The 22,606-nt window shown below is 38.9% G+C and overlaps 1 protein-coding gene across 1 annotated transcript; it reads right to left on the minus strand.

Annotated features, from left to right (window-relative positions):
- Window positions 1-1,361: 1,361 nt before the first annotated feature.
- Window positions 1,362-22,280, minus strand: vsig10 (V-set and immunoglobulin domain containing 10; the record flags this gene model as incomplete). Its single annotated transcript, XM_048592609.1, has 7 exons — window positions 22,128-22,280; window positions 14,449-14,733; window positions 12,286-12,555; window positions 10,316-10,600; window positions 10,036-10,143; window positions 6,464-6,476; window positions 1,362-1,498 (listed from the first exon to the last, which is right to left on the minus strand). Coding segments are annotated over exons 1-7 (1,168 nt in total), but the record flags the coding sequence as incomplete, so codon positions are not given.
- Window positions 22,281-22,606: the final 326 nt, after the last annotated feature.

Here is a 22,606-nt window from a genome sequence, read left to right on the forward strand (position 1 = left end):
CTGAAGAAGGGTCCCGACCTGAAACGTCGACTTTCCTGCTCCTCTGATGCTGCCTGGCCTGCTGTGTTCCTCCAGTTCTGCACAGTGTTTGAGTTTTGGCCAAACAGGTTGTTAGCATGTAAGTAATCCAAGTGTGCCTAACAACAGGCAACAGGACTGGAATAGTCTCCTGGAGATAGTCATAGCAAACCACTGCTGTATTTCACTTGTAAGACCATTATTCATTAACATTGTAAAATTACATCACAAAACATTTCAACTTTAATACTACAGAATACACAGTAAAAGTCCACTGGTCCTCATATGGCATGTTTTGCTTTGACGTACCTCAAGATAATTTCATATCATGCACTCTATGGGTAAATGCGAAATACTGCAGATGCTGGAACATGAAACCCTGTTCAGGGTAATGGCCACTAGAGAAATTGAAGCAGTCTGCTTAATGGCTTTGTTACAAAATTTTGCATGGACTATTACCCAAATACGTTAAGTAATTTGGCAGAATTAGAAAGGAAACCAAGCCTGTTTGAGTTCACTCCCTCTACAGGGGAGGAAAGCATTATATGGTAATGTTATTGTCAGCCATATTGATCAATTATTGTGGATTTGGCAAAAATATTACCCAAATATCAATGGCATAGATTTACTCCAGTTATTACCACCACAACAACAACTTTCATTTGTACAACACCTTCAAAGCAGAAAATCCCAAAGCTCTTTACAAATTCCAGGAAAACCAGATGCTGAGACAAAGGAAAAAAAATGATTTGCAGGATGACCAAAAACAGCCATTTTATTAAGGTTCAAAATGGGTCTTAAAAGGAAGACTGGGGTGAAGGGTAATTCAAAGTTGGTTTATAGTGCTGAAGAATCATCAGACATTAACTTTATTTTTTTCCCCATAGATGCTACCAGACTGGCTGAGATTCTCTAGCACTGATTTAATTTATAGTTAATTTTGTATGGTGCTTGTGAAGGAAAGAATAAAATCAAAAATGATAAGCATTTTTGCATATTATAATATAGACACACTCAAACTCAGGATTTGTAATTGCTATATAAACCTCAATAATGTCAATTATAATTTACATAAAGATCATCTACATTCCTCATTTGCAAATACAATCTATACCATGGAGAGTTCCTGAATTTAAACCAAATCATAAACATGCATTTACCTGTCACCCTCACGGTGCAGAAATTGTATGGTACAGAAAGACAGACTTGATCCATATCACGAATATTAAGAGGAAAACAATCCCAAATCAAATATACTGTCTTAGCTATTTATAAAATACAAGTCTTTTAACAAGAATGTCTTTGATACATTTCCACACCATTTACCTCAACAGGCTATTTACCTTCCACAGAAGCATGGCCATTCATTGTCTGGGCAGTTTGATGATTAACAACTGAGGTTACTCTTGATGAGCCCTCCTCTGCAAAATCATTTTCTTCCTCAGAGTCCACCAGGGTAAAAACAGTAGAACCAGTTTGCCTAAGAAGAAAAAATCAAGATACACTGTGATCAAAACAAGTTATTTGCAAGAGAAAACTGTTCTACAGTGAAGCAAATCAGTGTAACTATCCTGTATACAACAATACTAGATGAAAATTATGATTTTTAATCCTCTAGGATTTAACTGGGGGTGGCGGGGGGCAACAGATCAGTTACATACTAGCTTTATCAGCACTATCTCTAAATCCTTGTTCAAAGGCAAACATTTATACTACACTAGAATTACATAAAATATGCAGCAATGCAAAAACGGGCAGAACTTTCCTTCTCTCATGACAGTGAGCTTGGAGACAGAAAAGGCCTGGAAGAGAGCAAGAAGCTGCAAAATGATGGCTACTGTACGCATATCCACCACCAATGACAGGCTTCGGGAAAGATTGGAAGTGAGTAGACAATCAAAATGTTTAAGCCTCCAATAATGGAGTGATTTTGCAAGTTCACCATCACTTTACAACTTCATAGGCTTTCATGGAGAGTGGGGGCTTTGAGAAGCTATTAGAGTTGGAGAACCCACATCTCCAAAAGCAGGCAGTGGGCACGAATGACCTCATATGGAGCTGATATGATTTATCCAGAAGGGCCAATTCTTTGTTCTGCACAGCCTAATTTATATCCTCGGTTGTCACGGCAGGTCAATGCCAAGTTATCTTCTCTATCCTCAGCAGCACCTTCCCTCCCAGTGTGCTGCTGTGGGTTCTGAACTGCTGCCAACACTACGATCAGAAGTGCCCTTCTTAATAAGACTGAGTCCATAGGAATAGCCAATTTGGAGCCCCCCCCTCCACCACCGTGCAAGGAAGACTGTACATCAGTCTCATTGCTAGCAAGTGGGGGATGGGGACTCCTTCAGGAACCAATGGTGAGGTTCCAAAGCTTATATTAAAATCCAGCCCAACGTGTCTTTTTGCACCTACTGACTTTGGATCCCATTCCCTTTCAAAAATTATGAGTCTTGTGGCCAACACAGCTTTCTTCATCCCAGGATTGTAATTGTTAATATTTCAGTAACGAGAACCTGAAGAAACAGCCTCAAGTAGGCTCTTAGGATAAAGCAGTGAGTGGTCAATTGCTGCAGGAACAGAAAACAAAAGATCTATGATTAACGTCACCGGTCCTCAGGTTTCACAGAACAGGATCCTGAAAACAATTACAGTCAATTCCGCTATAATGTGTGGTCCAGCAACGCAAATTGGCTATAACGCGACTGGCGAATAGGGGAACAATATTTCTAAAACGCAAACTTCTGCTGGCTATAATGCAATCCCATCGGTGCACAGATGCGTATGTGTCGACATCACACATGATCATTTCACAGGCTTTATCCTTAGCATGCGCAATGTTAGCGCTGAAGGAGTCTCCGCACCAACATCACATGATCGTTTTGCAGGCTTTGTTGTGAAGCGCTTTTGGAGAGAGGTACAGCACTCCATGATTTTCATTTTTCTTTTGCAAATTCTGCTGTGTTAACCACAAAAATGCAAGAACAAAGTGACAAGGATGTTAGCAAGAAGCGACCTGGTGATAAAATTGCGGCTGGGTGAACATTAATGAAAGGCTACAATGCTGGGAGAGAAGCTAGATGTTATCAAGTGTTTTGAGTGTAATGAGAGAACATGTGAGATAGTTCGTGTAACAGGAATAAATGAGTCCACCTTACGCACCATTAGAGACAATGCAGAAAAGATTAAAGCAAGCTATATTGCTGGAACAAGTCTGAGTGCTAGCAAATCTGTGAGGTCACGGAAAAAGGAACTTGGAGGAGATGAAGCGGCTTCCAAGTGTGTTGATAGAAGGTCAGAGGAAAAAGCGATCTGGGATTACCTTTCTCACCACAAAAGAGAAAGCCATATCAACTTATGAAGATCTAACAAAAAAAGCTGAAAATCCTGCAGATGCGCCTGCCTTTAGTGGCTGGTTTGCTAGTCTTAAGAACTGCTGTGCTTTTCGTAATGTAAAGTTATGTGGCAAAGCCGCCAGTGCAGATGAGGAGCATGTGATGGCATTTTCTCCCATAGTAAAAAAATTAATTGAAGAAGGCTACAACTTAGATCAAGTTTTCAATTTGGACGAGACAAGTTTATACTGGAAGCAAATGCCATCAAGGACCTACATTTCTACGAATGAAGCACATGCTCCAGGCTCTAAGCTGGCAAAGGATCGTATGACTATGCTGCTGGGTGCCAAAGCCAGTGGAGACTTAAAGCTGAAGCCTGTGGTGTAGCACTCTGCCAACCTGCAAGCCTTAAAGTTACCTTAAGTCTACTCTAGAGTCTACTTTAGGTCAAGCAAAAGAGGTTGCATGACAGGGCAAATTTTTTCTGACCTTACTGTTGCTGTTTCGAAAGATGTGTTTAGAAAGTATTGTGGGATAAAAAATTTGGATTTCAAGATTTTCCTCATCCTGGATAATGCGCCAAGCCATCCTCCCACCATTGGCGAACTTTCTGAAAATATCAAAGTGCCATTTCTACCCCCAAACCTCTCTCCTTCAACCCATGGACCAGGGTGCAATTGCAGCTTTTAAAGCTTATTATTTAAGGTGCACAGTTAAGAGGCTGATTGCAATGACTGAGGGGGATAAGGACAGTGTTCTTCTATTTTGGAAAAGCTTTAACATCAAGAATGCAATTGACATTATCGTGGAGGCCTGGGGTGATGTCTGTGAGACTGCTTGCATGCAGTTTGGTGGAAGCTTCGCCCATACTTTTTTCAAGATTTTAAAACCTTTGATCCATCAGAGGAGCTCCAAGAATCAAAGAACATTGTGTTGATCTTGCAAAGCAAGTTGGATTTGAAGTGGAGAGTGAGGATGTTGAAGAGCTGCTTGAGTCCCAGAGTGAAGACCTCTCTACAGCTGATCTACAACAACTTGTCGCGGAGGGGGAAGTGGAAGCTGGAGATGGAGTAGTAGTAGTCCAGGATGCAGCATCACGAGAACTTTTCACTTCTGTTTTGTCTTCTGTCCTGAGGGAAATTGAGAAGCAGTTGCAGCTCTTAGAGGACAATAATTACAATGCAGAACGCAGCAGGGTTGCAGTTTGTGGAATAAGATCTTATTTGGCAACTTATGAACAGCTTCTTCATGAAAGAAGGAAAAGGGCAAAGCAGCAATAACTGGATATGCTTTTTAAGCCAACCCCAAGAAACAGTCAGAAGACAATGAACCGCAGCCCCACTTCTAGATTAAATATTTTTTGCTCTAACCCTGCAACAACTGCACCTGAAGGTGATGATGGTGACTACCCTCAGACCCCTGCATTAACAGAGCAACCTCAAAAGCTCCTCCCCCCATCAAGTCATCCTAACATTTTTTCAAGGTAAGGTGTTAAATTTACTTTTATTTCATTATTAGATATGAATTAAATATTTATTCAAACTGTGCTATCCTTTGTGTTAGACTTTGGAGTGATTTTTGAGTGATATTTTTGGTGGTCTTCCCCTAAGCTTTTTCTATAGGCCCATTATTTCTATAGCACGATTTTCTATAACGCGATGTTGCACATGAATGCAATTATTGCGTTTTTAGCAGAATTAACTGTATATGACATTCCATTATTTTTCTAACAATATTGACCTCTTCATTTACTATAAACAAATACGTAAATATAGGAAAGATATTGGTTTCCTTTTTTAAAAAAAAATAAAATTAAGCACCAACCTCTGGAACACATGAGGTCCATCTTCAGTCCCCCCAGTGTCTCTATGGGCCCTTTGCTAGAAGAACCATAAACTTACCAGCTCTTTTCTTGTTATTTTCATCTGCTTCGAATCATTTTATCAAAGAAAGGAAGAAATAACACCATTTTTGTTTTCAAGTGCTCCCAGTGCAAAGCTCCAACAACTCTTTGTATAAGACTTTTTACAAAGCTTTCTCCTGTCTTTTTTGGCCAGATAGTTAACCATCAAATACACATTGGTCTTGGCCTCGCCTAGGACACTTACTTGAGCATAACTACAGTTTCTCATTCTAATGCATCCTTGAGAATCCATGCTGTGGTTTTACCAAAAACAACACAGATCTAAATCTGGCTTCAGCGTTGCCTTGTATAAGTTCATAACCTCAATGTCCTTGTATATCATGTCTTGACATGTATATCTAAGCAGTACTTATGACTGTATTTGGCTGCACTTGCAAAAGATTGTGATTTTCTCTTGAGCTCTTCCGTATCTTTCAGCATTCTTTTGTCAACCACACCATTTCCAGTTGTTGCTCCCAAATCTATCATGTCTGCAATAAATTAAGTATACTGCTTGGCTGCTCATTTAGATAGCAATTCTTTCCCCAAGTATTTTTATTGGCCATAAACATGCACTTATATCTACAAATTTGAAAATGAAGGTTCCTGAGACCAAATCATACGCACTCTACACTCGATAATGTGAAGCTCTGTTTTTACACTAAGCTTTATGTTATCCAGCAATTTAAATTAAAGAGCATAAGCAAGTGGGAATTTAATGTTCCCAAAAATTTGGAGGGAGCTACCAGAACTGATGCCAGTGTGCTGATCTTACTGGTATTACAGCAGGAACCCATTACTTCTTTTCTTGTAGCAATTCACTTGGATTTAGTTACTGTTTATATTAAACTTGAGAATGGAGCTTTCAGTTTGGACTGGTGCTTATGTTGGTGTTTGCTACAAGATTCCAAAACATTGTCTTGCTCCATGTTCAGCTGGTGCAAGTGGGATAAAACTTATTACATTCTTTTTGTTTTCATTCAGAACATCCCCTCTAAATTATCCTTTCCATTGCAAGCCATTATAAATTTAGAAATTAACATGAAGTAACTGCAGAATGTAGATCAAATTAAAATAGAAAATTGCTTTCTTTCAGCCAGGATTGAAAAAGGTAGCTTCAATTACACTTAGAAAAAAAAATATATGTAGGAAATATTTATATCCCCGTCAGGTTGCAAGTTTCTTTAAGGAGGAAAGAATTACTCACCAAAAATGTCTTCCTGAAAAATAAAAAAGAGAAAATAAAACTCATATGTTTAATAGTAGTGATGCATAACTATTAAAACCAAGTATCAGTACTTCACAGTATGGTTAAAAATATACCAAAAAGAAATGTCAGTTTATGTAAGGTTAATAAACAGCTTTTCAAAAGAAAGCTGATGTCTTACAGACCAAGGTGATGATGGCTAGTAATCCAGTGACACAGGCTAATGCTTTCTGAGGACATGGGTTGGAAACCCACCATGGCAGCTGACGGGATCTGAATTCAACTAATAGATCTGGCATTAAGAGCTAATCAAATAGTGACTAGTATTGATTATTGTAAAAAGACAACAAGAAGAACATTAGAACTAGGGGGCATAGCCTCAAAATAACGAAAAGCAGATTTAGGGCTGAGTTGAAGAGGAACCTCTTCTTCCAAAGGGTTGTGAATCTGTGAAATTCTCTGCCTAGCGAAGCAGTTGAGGCTACCTCGTTGAATATTTTTAAGGCAAAGACAGTTGGATTTTTGAACAGTAAAGGAATTAAGGCTTATGGCGAGCGGGCGGGTAAGTGCAGCTGAGTCCACAAAGAAGATCAGCCGTGATCTCATTGAATGGCGAAGCAGGTTAGAGGGCCAGATGGTCTACTCCTCCTCCTATTTCTTCTGTTAATATCCTTTAGGGTAGGAAAATCAGCCAACTTCATCTGGTCTGGCCCACAAGACTCCAGATCCTCAGCAATGTAGTTGGTGTTTAAACACCCTCCGAAATGGTTAGCGAACCGCTCAGTCTAATGCTACAAAATCCAATAAAAGAAATGGAACCAGCCAGCCAAAGCACTGGAAACAAGGCCTGATAAAGCTACAAGGTCCTCCTTACTAACAGCACAGGGCTACTGCGAAAATTGGGATGAATGTCCCACAGGCTAAAACAAACAACAGTCTGATGTAATCAGACGAAATCATGCATTAAATACATTGTTCCAGATATCACGATGACCATTCCATGGTGTATCCTTTCCCACCAGCAGTACAGGCCTAGCAAAGGAAGTGACACAATGGTATACAGTCAGGAGGGAATTACCCTGGGAAACCTCAATTTGACGCTGGACTCCACAAAATCTCATGGCATCAGGTCAAGCATGGGTAAAGAAAACCACTGTTGATTACCACTACCAACAACAGTCAGTTGATGACTCAGTTGTTCTCCATGATGACCACTACTTGGAAGACAGAGGATGGCAAGGGCACCTAATGTACTCTGTGTGGGGATTTTACTGCCCATCAAACAGGGATTGATAGCACCACCACTGACAAGATGGCTGAGTCCTAAAGGACACAGCTGTTTAACTGGGTTTGTGGCAGATGGTGAGGAGGAGCCCAGCATATCAGTACAAAAGCTAAAGCTGAAACACTTACAGGGATCTTCAGCCTATCAAGCAACACTTATTCAACAATAATCTGCTCACTGACACACAGTTTAGATTCCACCAGGCTCGCTCAGTTCGGAACCTCATTACAGCCATAGTTCAAACAGAAGAGCTGAACTCAAAGGGGAAGTGAGAACCTCTACTCTTGACATGAAGACAGCATTTGGCTCTGTCTAGCATCAAGGAGACCAAGCAAAACTGGAGCCAATGGCAGAAAGGATGACTATTGTGGGTTGGAGGTCATAGAGTCACCAACCATCTCCGTGCCAGGATATTCTGCAGGAGCTCTTCAGGGTTATGTCTGAAGCCCAGCCATGTTCAGCTGTTTCAATGACCTTCGCTCGTTATTATGTGCATTCATCAGTGAAAATCTCCAGCACTGATTGCATGTCAAAATACTAAAGCAGCCCATGTCCAAATGTAGTAAGACCTGGAAAACATTTAGGTTTTGGCTAATAAATGTCAAATAACATACAGGCCAAACAAGTGTGCCAGATAATGACTATCACCAACAGGACAGAATCCACCAATCCCCCCTTGACATTCAACGGCATTGCCACTGAACTCCACACTATCAACATCCTAGAGATTACCCTTGAACTGAAATTGAATTGCCAAGTCATATACATACTGTGCCCATAACAGCAGGTCAGAGGCTGGGAACTGCAATGAGTAACTCCAAAGTCTGTCCACAATCAAGTGTGATGGAACATTCTCCACTTGCCTGGATGAGTGCAGCTCCAGCAACACTCCAGATGCTTGGCACCATCCAGGACAAAGGTGCCTGCTTGATTGGTGCCAATTTAACACCTTCAGCATTCACACCCTCCATGACCAATATACAGTAGAAGCAGTGTGTACCATCAATAAGATACAACGCAACAACTCACCGAGGCTCCTTAATGTGTTCCAAACCTCCAGCCTCTACTGTCTAGTATGACAAGGGCAGCACCATTACCTGAAAGTTTCCCTCAAAGTCATGCATCATTCTTACTTGGACCTATGATGCAGTTCTTTCACCGTCACTGGGTCAAATCCTGGAACTTGTTCCCTAACAGCAAGGTGGGTGTACCATATGGAATGTAGCAGTTCAAGAAGGCAGTTCACCACAACTTTTTCAAGAGTGTTTAGGAATGGGCAATAAATTCTGGCCTTGCCAACGATGCCCACATCCCATGAATGACTTTTAAAAACTTAAATTACATTTCTGGAAACAAAATTATGTAAGCTGATTGGCTGTTCTATGCCCATCTCTGTAATGTCAATGTTGGTCTTCAAACTCACTACAGTACTGACAAAGTTTCATTTATTGTATACTTTTAACAAGTATCTTGATGGTACAGACAGGAGACAGACTGCTCTTATCCCCAGTTGGCTGATTGTAAGCACTTTTGCTAAATCTAGTTAAAACCTTCTGTCGTCCTTAACTGATTCTCAAGAATGCCTTACTACTCCTAAACACATCATTTTAGAAGAGGGAAAATTGCCAAGTTAATCTATTTTTGCAGGCATTCTGTTCTGATGATACAAGAATAGAAGTCACAAAGTAAAATTAAACTCTACACAGAATTCCATTGGGATTACAATTCTTCCATGTTGATTGGAGGTTGGAAGGTAAGACAGTGATTGCAAAAAACAGAAGTCACTGATTTACAGATAAAGTCCAACTGTAAACACGAATACGGTATGCAGTGGGAGATAAGCAAGTCTGAAGCTTTAACACAGCTTAAAGTTCAAAATTTGAATTAAAATTAGTGTCCTAAACTTGTAAATGTAATACATATAAAACTACAACTGAAGTAACAAATTGACAATGTGGGTCTTTGCACTACACTGCAAAAGTACAAAAGACTGACAAGTTACTGGAATAGATAAAAAACCAGGGAGAGAGAACTAAGCTTAGTCAGATAATGTAAAAGTATTTCTAATGTTACAAGTTCAGAATTGTCTCCCTAAACGGAATAACCTTAAAGTGTAATATTTATAAATTGTCAAGTTGCACGCTTTAGTTCAGCCGAACCTGGTATGAAAATTTCACAAGCATTACATTTCATTGAAATCCTAGTGACATCATCAGAATAATTATTCCTAACCAAACTACTTAAAAGTTGCTGCTCACTGTAAAAAAAAACTATGCTTAGTACTTACTGGTGATAAACTTGTTCCAGTTTCTGTACAGGAGAACTCCAAAAACTGCTGCAGCACTTAGGAGTAAAAAGATAGTGATTCCCCCAACTAATCCAGAAATGACTTTAGCTGTTTGTATAAAAGGAAGAACAAAGTTAATATTGTCAATGTCAATAGCTACAAAATGATGTTTTAAAAAGTAAGTTTTGCAAAACTATTCAATGAATCATATAGCATATAAACTTATAATGAGATCCAAAAGTGTTTATTCTCAGACCAATAGTTACAGTAATTAACTCACTGTTAAATGAGACCCATATTTCGACCTCTTTAATCCCCAAAGGATTCTCACTCTTGCAAATGTATCTTCCTTCATCCTGCTCTTTTGAGGACATCAATATTGTTAAGCTTGAAACAACACCTTCTTCTGAGATTATGTATTTGCTGCTTGAGAAAATTTCCTCCTCATCATTTCTCCACCAAGTTAATTTGGGAGGTGGATTTCCTTCCTTACTGTGACAGGTCAATGTTGTATTTTTCCCTACATATCCAGTTACAAGAGGTTGTGATTCTGGAAGTGGAGCCTCTGAAAAAAAACAAGAGTTTTGGTTCATGAACATCGAATAGATATTTTGGTCTTTCTTACTAAAATACTAAGCTAATTCTACACTGCAATTGAATAAATTTTGGAATTAGTGAAAAAAAACATTTCTTGGGTAAAATGAAAGAGGGAAAATATTGTGTAATCTCATGTTTAATATTTTTATCTTTTCAATTTCAATCACAAAAATCAAGTGAAAATATCCGCAAGTTGAATACATTAAATGCTGGTCATTCAAAAACCTCAAGTAGCATTCACTGAAACTCACCTACTGTAAATTTTAGGACTTTTTAAAAACATTTGCTTATCAAAAATGCAAGCATATTGTGCAAGTGCCATTTTCCTGCCATACCTGATGAACATTGCATCTAGTCACAGTCAGATCAATTTTAAGAAATTCACAAAATAGAAACTAAACTTAAGTAATGTAAGCTCAGAATTTCATATTTCCTTTCTCTGAGGTGACCCTCCAAGAGAGGGGTCGGGAACTAGCCTCAGTCTCTACACTCTTTCTGTGCCCATTATTTGCTACTGGTGAACTTAAAAGGTTTTTGCACTTCCATACAATTAATACTTCCTATAGTTATAAATGCAGAAAATATTGATCAGTGCAGACAAAGAATGCAAGTTGGACGCAGTTCCTGCTGAACATGCTAAAAATCAAATGCAGCTTGGTTTTCAGTAGGTAGCCAGTGGTTAGCTCTGCTGCGAGAGACCAGGTTCGATTCCAGTCTCGGGCAACTGTCTGTGTGGACCTTGTCTGTGTGCATTTCCTCTGGGTGCTCCAGTTTCCTCCCACAGTCAAAGGATATGCATGTTAGGTGGATTGGCCATGCTAAATTGCTCATAGTGTCCAGGGATGTGCAGTCTAGGTGGATTAGCCATGGGAAATGCAGGGTTACAGGAATAGGGTAGGGGGTAGATCTGGGTGGAATTTTCTTTGGAGGGTCAGTGTAGAATTGATGGGCCTAATTGCCTACTTCCAGGGATTCTATGATTCTATGAATAAACTTCAGCTCTGCTCAATACTGATGAAAACTGAATAAAAACAAGTTTTATAAGGTTTTTCTTTGGATTACACCCACAATGCAAGCAAACCTTTAAGATACATCAAAGGAGGTAATTTCACCTACATGCAGAAAACATATTTTATAACCATGATGTGCCTTTTAAGTTGTTTGCAACTATTCAGTTTCCACTTCAATTAGACCATCTGCTTCAAAGCATGAGGTGTGTTTCATATCCAGATTTGGCAAAAGACAATACCTTGACATCTCAGCAAACGAGCATTTACTGGCACATTAAATCATTCTTAATGACTAACTGGCCTTTGCAGTTCAATTTACTGTGATGCATGATATCACATGGTCAGTAAAACATGGTTGCTCGCAACAGCATTAAAAGTATCCATTCAATTATGATTGCTTCAATGTCAAAACAATATGTGCATTGGTCAGTGATCTTAAGGTGCTTGATTCTCTCCTCTTTCCATTCCATATGAAGACTGCTGTTGAGATATCTGGTTTACAGTATCATATAAGGGGCTTGATTAAAAACTACTTAAAGATATTACCATGACCATTTTTATTTAAACCAGCTAAAGCATTGTATTACTAGCTTCTTAATAGATTTTTCTGTTTCTAATAGCACAGTGAACAAATTTTACTTACTCAATGTCAACGAGCATGACTTTTCCATCCTTTGTTCATATGCAATGTGATAACCCACACATTTAAACAATTGACCATCATGGATCTTTGACCCTTTAATTTCTCGTATTGTGGTATCATTTGACCCAACTAGCCCATGTGGTCCAAATTTCTGATTTTCGCTTGACCAAGCAAATGCCGGATAAGGATATCCTTCAGTCCAAGAACAAAACAGCTGCACATAATCATCAGAAAATGCTGCATGACACACTGGAAGCCCCTTTGGTGGATCTGAAAAATGAACATTAAATGCCATAGCATACTAATTGGTTTTGCTTCATAATATTTATAATAGTGTATAGATAGTTTGTTGAAAGGGAAGGGGTTTATGCTTGCAGCAACAGTATTGTACCTTCCCATAGAAGCTTTTAGTACTATGGTCTGAAAAATTAGTTCAGAAGCTTCAGATATTAGTTGCTTCCTGGATTCTTTCCAATTGATGAATTTCATATCCTGAAGGTTTCTCTTTGTTTTGGAACTATTTATTTTTAATTTCCTTCAATTACATGAGCTGATTTTTGAATAGAAAGATAAAAAGTACCAGGCTGTTAAGCCTTTTAGCGACTTTATGAAAGAGCTTTTCATGGTTGAATTCTATATTTATATCTGCAGTTTGTCTCTCTTTTTCAGTTCTTGAAAAAGAAAATTGAATTAAGTTGGTAACAATTTGATAGCTATTGACATATCCAATTGTCAAAACTAGATCAGTCATGATCTAGTTCAATGATGGAGAAAGGGTGAGGGGCATACTCCTGTTCCAAATTCCTAAACTTACAATAAATTCTTACCATTTATTACATAATACCAATAAGGAGACATCAGTGCTCAAGATACCAAAATGGCTACTATGAGACCTTTTTTTTTAAAATAAAAAGCTTTCTATATGTCAGGTCTTGCAATATTTGTACCAATGGATCAGTTACAACAACGTGGTTTCAAATAGCATCCTTAAGGCAATAAAACCCCCAGAGGACTTCTGAGGGGAATCATCAAATAAAATTTGTTACAGAACCACATCAAAGCTTTGTCGGAGACACAGCTTTTTAAGAAGTATCTTAAAACTTGAGACGAAGAGACATTTTGGGAGAGAATTCCACCTTTGAGCAATATCCCTTCATTAATCCCACCTCTAATTATATTTTGCATATGCCTTTGTTTTGTATGGTAACTTATAGGAGCTGACTTGTATGTGGGACCTTTTAGGTCACTTTGCAGCAAACGAACAGCCTCAATGTCATTACTCAATGAAAATTTCACTTGACACAAAGCATTTTGAGGGCACATTTTCCAGATCAGCTCTCATGTGTTAGATAAAGGCGCTTTATTATTTTGTGCCTAAATGATGAAATTCCAGTTTTAAGATTATGCCAACAATTGGAAATAAGATTGATCAGTGAAACCATCAAATCATTTTATCATTCTGAATACCTCAGTTAAATCACCCTCAACTTCTTAACTCAAAAGAATACAAACAAAGTTTTAGCAGATGTTGATGATACTACAACATTACTATCATTTTTACAGGACTTAACTGCTTATATTATGGCCATTAAATTCATCACACAGTTTAAAATGCTTTAAATAAGCTTCCTCTCTCCTACTTCTTGATAACTTTATTCCCTTATTCAGACACCCGTTGAATGCCTTGGCAAACCCCCACAGCTTACTTCAGGGGAACCACGTTTTTTGTGGGGGGGAAAAAAAGAAAGTGGGATGCTAGGGACCTCCCAAACATAATGTTTCACTAACTTCATATTCCAACGCATTTTTTTGAAAATCATTGTAGGTATCTCTCAGTAATTTAAGCCAAGCATTCAAATGATTCTTTTTGTCCCGGAACTGATCAAATCTTAACACATGTCAGTGATACTACACGGGAATAAAATTATAAACAAAGTCAAGATGTTATACATTGTTTATTTTCATTTTTGGATCTTTTCTTATATTAATGAAGTACTTGCTGATATGGAAAGTTACAGCTTGAGACAGCAAAAGTGATCAATTTAAAACAATTACACTTGCGTGTAATTAGTGTTAATCTACAATAGCTGGAAATTTTGCTGTATTGATCATTAGTGAAATATTTGTGAGAGATATTAGAAAGCGATTGTAAATATAACTTACAGTAGACAAGGACTTCTTTGGTTTCACTGACGTTTTTTGAGCAGGTGTAATTCCCCTGGTTGTCGTAACTTATATCAAAAAGTGTAAATTCAGTATGTGCTCCCTCTACACTTGTAAAAACTTCCTGATTTGAATCCGGATGAACAAAAATCCAGGATATGTTCTGCTCTAGTTGAAGTGTGCTTGAGCAACTGAATGAAACATTTTTGTGTTTGATTACGTAGATTGTTTTATTTGGCAATTCTTCTCCAGGACTAATGGTAACAGTAAAATTCATGTCATCATCTGCAAGTGCAAAGAACACACTTCAGCTAAAAGTGAAAACAACAGACATTTAAGTGTTAAGTGTGAACAGCAATAAATACACATTTTAGTTCTTTAATTGATAGAAATACCTTCTCAAAGTGAGGAAAGCAAGCTTGGTTGGTTTTGTGGACTTTCTACAAATGGACTTATTTGTACTGTAAAACTGGAAGTTTTTTGTTGTACTGCAGTGATAAGATTGATGGAGAAAGAGGAACCACTATTGGTTAAAGCTTTAAAAAGAAAGTAGAATCACTTTTGCACTTAACACAGCATTTAGACACTTACAGCATTGATTTTGAATGAAAACATGTTTAGACTATTTTTAAAATATCCTCAAGTTAGACATTTTATGTTGTTAACATGAAATAATGTTATCACATACTTAACAACTAAATGCTCTACTATATCCAGATAGTTACAGAGTGAGTGTGCAATTTGTTAATCTTTGAAATATTGCAATAAAGTTCCCCCAGATTTCGAATCCCAAATTTACAACAACAGCTTTATGATTTTTAGCATAAAACATCCCAACACAGAAACATTAGAAAACAAGAATGACACAGCACTATATAAGGAGATATTTGGTTAGATGACCATAAGCTTGAAGTTGATTTTAAGCCTTATTTTAAAGGAGAAAAGTGAGGTAGAAATAGAATGGATGTGAAGATGATGTTTCCACTAGGAGTGACTAGGACCTGAGAGCACAGCCTCAGAGTGAAGGGACGACTCTTTAGAACTGAGATGGGGAGAAATTTCTTCAGCTAGAGGGTGGTGAATCTGTAGAATTTATTGCCACAGAAGGCTGTGGAAGCCAAGTCATTGAATGTACTTAAGTCAGAGATAGCTAGGTTCTTAATTAGTAAGTGATCAAGGGTTACGGGGAGAGGGAAGCAGATGAGGTTGAGAAACATTTCAGCCATGATTGAATTGCAGAGCAGACACAGTGGGCTGAATGGCTTAATTCTGCTCCCATATCTTATGGTCTAGAAAGGTAGAGAGGTATTCTAGTGCTTGGTGTCTTGGGAAGTGTTGCCACTAATGGCAGAACAATTAAAATTGGAAAATGTACAAGAAGCCAGAATGAGATTGCCATAGTTATCTCAGGATTGAGAGATTGGAGGAGCTTACAGTGATAAGGAGGGATAAAGTCACCAAGGAATTTGAAAACAAGGATGGGAATTTTAAAATAATGGCATTACGCAACCGAGAGCCAATATTGGTCAGCGGTGAGGGGTGATAGGGAAAGGCAATTTTGTGCAAGTTAAGACACAGGCAGCAAAGTTTTGGATGACCTGAAGCTGCGTGTGGGAGACCAGCCAACGTGCATTGGATGGTTGAGTCCAGAGGTAATGAAGGCACAAATGAGAGTTTCAGAACAGATGAGCTGAGACAGGGACAAAATTGAACAACTTTATGGAGATGGAAACAGGCAGGCCAAGTGATAACACAACTAATGCAGGTGAGAAGTTCATCTGAATCAAATGTAACAGAAAGGTTACAAACAGACCAACTTAATCTCAGATTGTTTGCTAGAGAGAGAAAGATAAAGTCAGTAGCTGTGGAAGGAATTTGCAGCAGGAACCTACATTCCCTCTAGCTTTTGCTGTCATGTGCGGACCTTTGAGGCCCGTGCATGGCAGCAATCTCCAGAAGCAGAAGCTGATGGTTCTGCACTCTGATCAACATATGCAGATCCTCCGCGTGGCCAGGACAGAAAACAGTTTTCCCAGAATTGATCTGGATGAAATTTCTGCTCATCTACAGATGCCAGATAAGCATTAATTGTTTCACCACCCGTGAAACAGAGTGTATATATGAAAATCGACACTGTTCAGTTGATGTTGTTGAGCAGCAGCATGGTAATGAGATAATGAAAAGGACTGAGAAAATGCCTTTGGGAGACAGCAGTGGCTAAAGGTGAGAGAGAGAGAGAGAGAGCGAGAGAGAGAGAGAGAGAGAGAGAGAGAGAAAAAAAGAAAGAAGAAAGAAAGAAAAAAAGAAAGAAAGAAGAAAAGAAAGAAAGAAAAAAAAAAGAAAGAAAGGAGACTTAAAGCTTCAAGTCTCACTTCAGCAGTAACATGTGTGCATCAAATCATTTGGCAAAGCACTCCACATCTTCTTTGTGCTTCTGATTTTTCTTCTGTTCCATTGAATGTGGTTTCACCCTGATCCATCATCACACTAACAACTGAGTTCACCACTCCCATATCACAGGGAATTACAATCATGTCCTGCACCATACCTATGCTGTGTAATATCATATTTACACAGTAAAAAAGTGTTTCTTTACAGTACAAAAGAATTAACATATTGGAAGGAAAATTGAGAGCAATCTCTGGTCCAACTGGAGGTCAAGACAGATTCTGAGCCCAAGAAGTGGAAAGATCTGAGGTCAAGTTGTAAGTTAAACAAAATGATATATGTGTTTAATTGAATAATTTTTGCATAAGGAATATACTTGTTACAGGGGGATCTGCGAAATCTTTATGATGCGAAAAAGGGGATATCAAGAGGCTATCCTGGTGCCCATAGTGAAAGGAATATTAAGCCTGAGTTATTTATAACAAGTACATTTAATAAAGACAGTGATTTGGAAATGTTACAAGTCAAAAACAGAAGGCTGGAAATGCCTAGCCCACATCAAAGGAAGTGGTTTTTAAGAAACAGTAGCAAACCTGAGGATTGGGAGTAATTCAGGACCCAAAGGAGGGTCAAGAAACCGATAAGGAGAGGGAAGAGAGAATATGAACACAAGTTAACAAAGGGACATAAAGGAGGACTATAAAAGTTTCTATAAAAAAACTAAATGAAAGTGATTAGCAAGGATAAATGTAGGTGTATTACATGTGCGAACAGTAACAGTTATGGAGGAGAACCGGGAAGTGCAGGAGTAACCAAACTAAACTTTATATCTGTGGTCACAAAAGAAGATATAAAAACTCTCCCAGAAATACTAGGGACTTGTGTAACTGAAGAGCAATATGCAATTGATATTAGTTACTTGAAAAAGAAAAAAAAGAAATCGCTTGGATCAGATGAGCTCTTTTCAGGCCATAAAAGGAAGGAACAGTAGAGATAGTGGTGGATTGCTAGTTATCTTTCACTGCTGCTCAGTGATTAGCACTGCTGTCTCACAGCGCCAGGGACCTGGGTTCGATTCCACCCCCAGGCGACTGTCTGTGTGGAGTTTGCACATTCTCCATGTGTCTACGTGGGTTTCCTCCGGGTGCTCTGGTTTCCTGCCACAGTCCAAAGATGTGCAGGATAGGTTGATTGACCATGCTAAATTACCCGTAGCATTCAGGGATGTGTAGATTAGGTGGATTATAGGGGGATGGGTCTGGGTGGGATGCTCCAAGGGTCAGTGCGGACTTGTTGGGCCGAAAGGCCTATTTCCACACTGTAGGGATTCTGCCCCTCAGAGGGAATGAAATGAGAATTGGTTAACAGGCAGAAAGACAGACAGTCTCAGAATGACAAGCTGTTACTATTGGGGCATCACAACGGTCAGTGCTAAGTCCACAACTGTTCACAATCTGCATAAATGTTTTGGATGTGGGGGCCAATTGTAATATTTCCAAATTTGCTGACAATATAAATCTGGATGTGAATGCAAATTGAAAGGAAGGTTCCAGAAGGCTTTAGAGAATGTGGACAGGCAAAGTGAATGGCTAGAACATGGTAGATGGAACACAATATAATTAAATGTGAAATTATTCACTTCAGTGCAAAACATTGCGGCAGAAAATTTCTTAAGTGGTGAGAGGTTAGGAAGTATAGCTGTTAGAAGAGGATCAGGTGTCCTCATCCAGGAGTCACCAAAAGACAATATGCAAGTGCAGCAAGCAATGAGAAAGGCAAACAGTATGTTGGCATTCACTTCAAGGGGATTTGACAGCAGAAGTAAAAATGACTTACTGTAGTTGCACACAGTCTTGGTGAGACCTCACCTGTAATATTGTGTACAGTTTTGGTCTCCTTATCCAAGGAAGGATAAACTTGTAATAAAAAGAGTGCAAAAGATGTTTCCTAGAATAGTCACTGGAATGACTATTTTATGAGGTGAGATTGTGAAAACTGGATTTATATCTCCTACGGTTTCAGAGGATATGTGGTGATCTCATTGAAACTTAAAAAAACTTCTTAGAGTGGATGATAGGGTGGACATAGATAGGATGTTACCTCAGATGCTGACGGTAGAACCAGGGTACATAATCTCAGGATGACAGTCAGGACATTTAAGACTGAGAAGAGGAGCGATTTCTTCACAAAAGTTGGCAAGTCTCTGGAATTCTCTACCCCATAGGTTTGTGGAAGCTCAATCATTCAGTGGTTCAAGACCGATATCTATCGGTTTCTGGAGACCAATGACATTAAAGGTAAAGTTGCCATAGTCCCAGAGGACTTAGGCAAGGGACCTTCATGTTAACCTCAGCTGGTGGGGGAATTAAACCTGTGCTATTGGTGTTATTTTTTAATCACAAACCAACTGCTCAGCCAATTCAGCTAACTGATCCCCTTAATGACATTAAAAGATATGGAGATAGTGCAGGAAAAGATATGATCAGCTATGATGTGGAACAGTTGAGCAGACCCAAAGGACTGATTCCCTACCCTTGTTCCTATGCAGCTATGATTGGTAGGTCCCTTAGTATGCATGAAAAGACAAATAATAAGTTAGCTCATTCCCTCTTGTGAGCTGAGAAGGGAAGATGTGAGGGAATATATTAACTGAATCAGGGAAAACGTATTAAAAATGTCAAATATATTGGAGAACATTGTGATAATGACATCATCTCAACCAATGAAAATAAAGGTTAAAGTAAGGAGTCAGAGAATCCCCACAGTGTGGAAGCAGGCCATTCAGCCCATCAAGTCCACAATGACCCTCTGAGAAGCATCCCACCCAGACTGACATCCCTACCCAATCCCTGTAACCTTGCATTTCCCATGGCCAATCCAGCTGACCTGCACATCTTTGGACTGTGGCAAGAAACCACAGCACTAGCAGGAAACCCATGCAGACACGGGGAGAATGTGCAAACTCCACACAGACAGTTGCCCGAGGCTGGAATTGAGCCCGAGGCTGGAATTGAACCCGGGTCCTTGGTGCTGTGAGGCGGCAGTGCTAACCACTGAGCCATGCTGAAGAAAGAAGTACAAATGTGAATTGCTAAGATAGTGAAGGTCTATTTGATGAGAAGGTGAGAGCTTGGGAAGGATGAAAGATAAGGTCCAGTCAGCTTTGAAGTCAAAACAAAAACTGTTGGCAATTACAGCAAGTCCATGAGCTGTGAAGAGAAATATAATCAAAATAACTCAACAGTAAGAGTACAGATTGTTCTATTCTCACACATCACCTCTCTTACTGTCACCTTCTGTAAATGCTGTTGCTACAAAATGAAAAAAAATTACCTTTGAACTAAACATCAACAAAGCACTCTATAGGACCATAAACATCAACAATGCACCCTACAATAACCTCTGCTGTGAAGAAAATGAAGGAAGGATGAAGCCAATAGTTCAATGCAGTGATGCTAATTTTTAGACTAGAGGCTATATGACAAATATGAGATACGGGTCGATTAGTCTCCATTAGGAACCATTGTAATTCTATGTGGGGGCCAAAGACAGAGAGGTCAGAGTGAATGGGAGGGGAAATGAAGGACACATACACAAAGTAAAATAATCATCTAATTGTTATTTCCAACTTAGCTGTTTTATGTAAATGTGACCAAATTTTCTGTTTCATTCTGTTATGATCTATTGATTGGTTTAGCTAGATGAGGCTGGAATGCAATTGTATTACTGTACTAGGGTCAACAACTCAGTGGTGGCCAGAATATGAACCTGGAAAGAAAAAACCTTGGGAATAGATTAGAAAATACAGAGAACATTCTCTTCGGTATATTAAAATATTAATGAGAAAATATCAAAAAATGGAAAGGTGGAATGTGCAGTGCCTCTACATTCACTGCTGGAACCGTTACAATTTACAAGCAACTTTTATTTAGCCAGTCCTTAAATTTCAGTATGTCAAAATAGGAGAGGTAATAGAATCAGAAGTGCCACTTCAGAGGATAGAACAAAAATAAAAAAAATCATTTAGTGCAGACAGAATGTATGTAACATTTTACTAAATGGGTGTTAAAAATAATAACAACCATACTTCAGGAATGGCACTGAAGTAACTACAGTTGAAATTGATAGAGGCAAGAAAGTATTAGTTGGCTCAACATTAAATATGCCCAACAATTGCAAAGTATTAATCATTAAAACTGACAGGCTATGGACTTCACCAAGCATAAATGAGTCCTGGTGGGACCTGCAATGTTGTTATCTTCAGATGTACTTGACCTGCTAAGTGCTGCAAGCATTTCCTGGTTTTTATTTCAGGTTTCCAGCATTTTGACTGAGTACAAGCTAGAGCAGGTAACAATACACCTCTATTGTGTTCCTACTCAAGTTCACACTTTCTGATAGTTTTGGTCAACAAGAAGGCATCTAATAGCTGGAAGTAGTAGAGAAAAGATACATTAGGTCCATCCATAGTTTGAGGGCTCTTACTAAAGAAACTTGGACTGACCAACCTGGAAAGAAAGTTATTTTAAATCGAGATATCTAACAATATTACAGATTAAAAAAAAACTATTACCATGAACGTTTCTGTGGGAATATACACCAGAGACACAGATTTGAAATTAACAAGGTTATTTTTAGAACAGACGTCAGGAATTTCTTCTTCATTGGTTTGAGCACAACATACCGAATAAACTTCGTTTGAATGGGTGATCAAGGATCAAGCAATCAAGGAAATTTAAATCACTATCAAACATAGGAGGAAAAAGAGTGCCGAAAATATTTCGCAGGTAACATCCTCCCAAACGGATGATTGCCTGAGGCGCTTCAGAAGGACTTATTATAATTAGAATAGCCATCACAACTGCATAAACTAGTGAATATTTGTTAGAGAAGGGAGGGGGAGGGGGAAAAATACTTTTTACAACTTTAATTACCATTCAAAACGACACACTTGATGGTTGCTACATTTTATCAACGTAAGACTAGTTGCGCTCTAAATAACACCAAGTAATAACTATCTTACCTTTTATATAAGTACTAAGGACATGAACACCCTATCAGTGAAACTCCTATCAAACCCCAGTAAAACATTTGACTAAACTAAAATCCAAATATCTAAATAGTCTACTGGAGTAGTGCAAGCAAAACATGCAGAACAGCCTGCATAAACATGTCGAACCCTAACTCGTTTCACAACAGGAAGAAACACAGCTCTTTGGAAAACTCGTCGGGCGCTCGATTGGTTAAATGAACTATTCATATGAAGATATATGAATACATTAAAAACCTACCTGCCCAGACCAAAGAACACAAGGCGAGGCTGAGAACAGCAGCGAGCTGCAAACAATTGCTGCAGCCCATTGTGCTGACTGAGTGAGCAACTTTCCGAGGACAATAACCTTTAGCACTTCCTGCTGGCTCGCTCCAGTGCGCACGCGCGGCACACCTTGGCCCGCCTCACCTGTCGGTGCAGGTGGGCGGTAGAACTCGAGAGCCAGTTGGGGAAGACCCCACTCTCTGGATAAACTGGCTCAGAAGCCAGTGTAACACTTCCCATCTCCCTTCCAGAGATGATTCCCTGTTTTCTGATTGCAGGTTAGTGTTTTTTGGCGAAAAAGAATGTCCCATAAACACCAACGCGTATTGTAAATGATACTGGAGTAAAACAGAAAGCTCCATGGCTGTGGTCCAGATCCAAACACTTCTTCATTCTTGCCTGATACGTTGTAACAATGACTGCACTTCATTAGGTAATCTACTGGCTGTGAAA

Source organism: Rhincodon typus, unplaced genomic scaffold (genome assembly GCF_021869965.1).
Source record: "Rhincodon typus isolate 14 unplaced genomic scaffold, sRhiTyp1.1 hic_rhity00001533, whole genome shotgun sequence".
In the NCBI taxonomy this organism is placed as follows: domain Eukaryota; kingdom Metazoa; phylum Chordata; class Chondrichthyes; order Orectolobiformes; family Rhincodontidae; genus Rhincodon; species Rhincodon typus.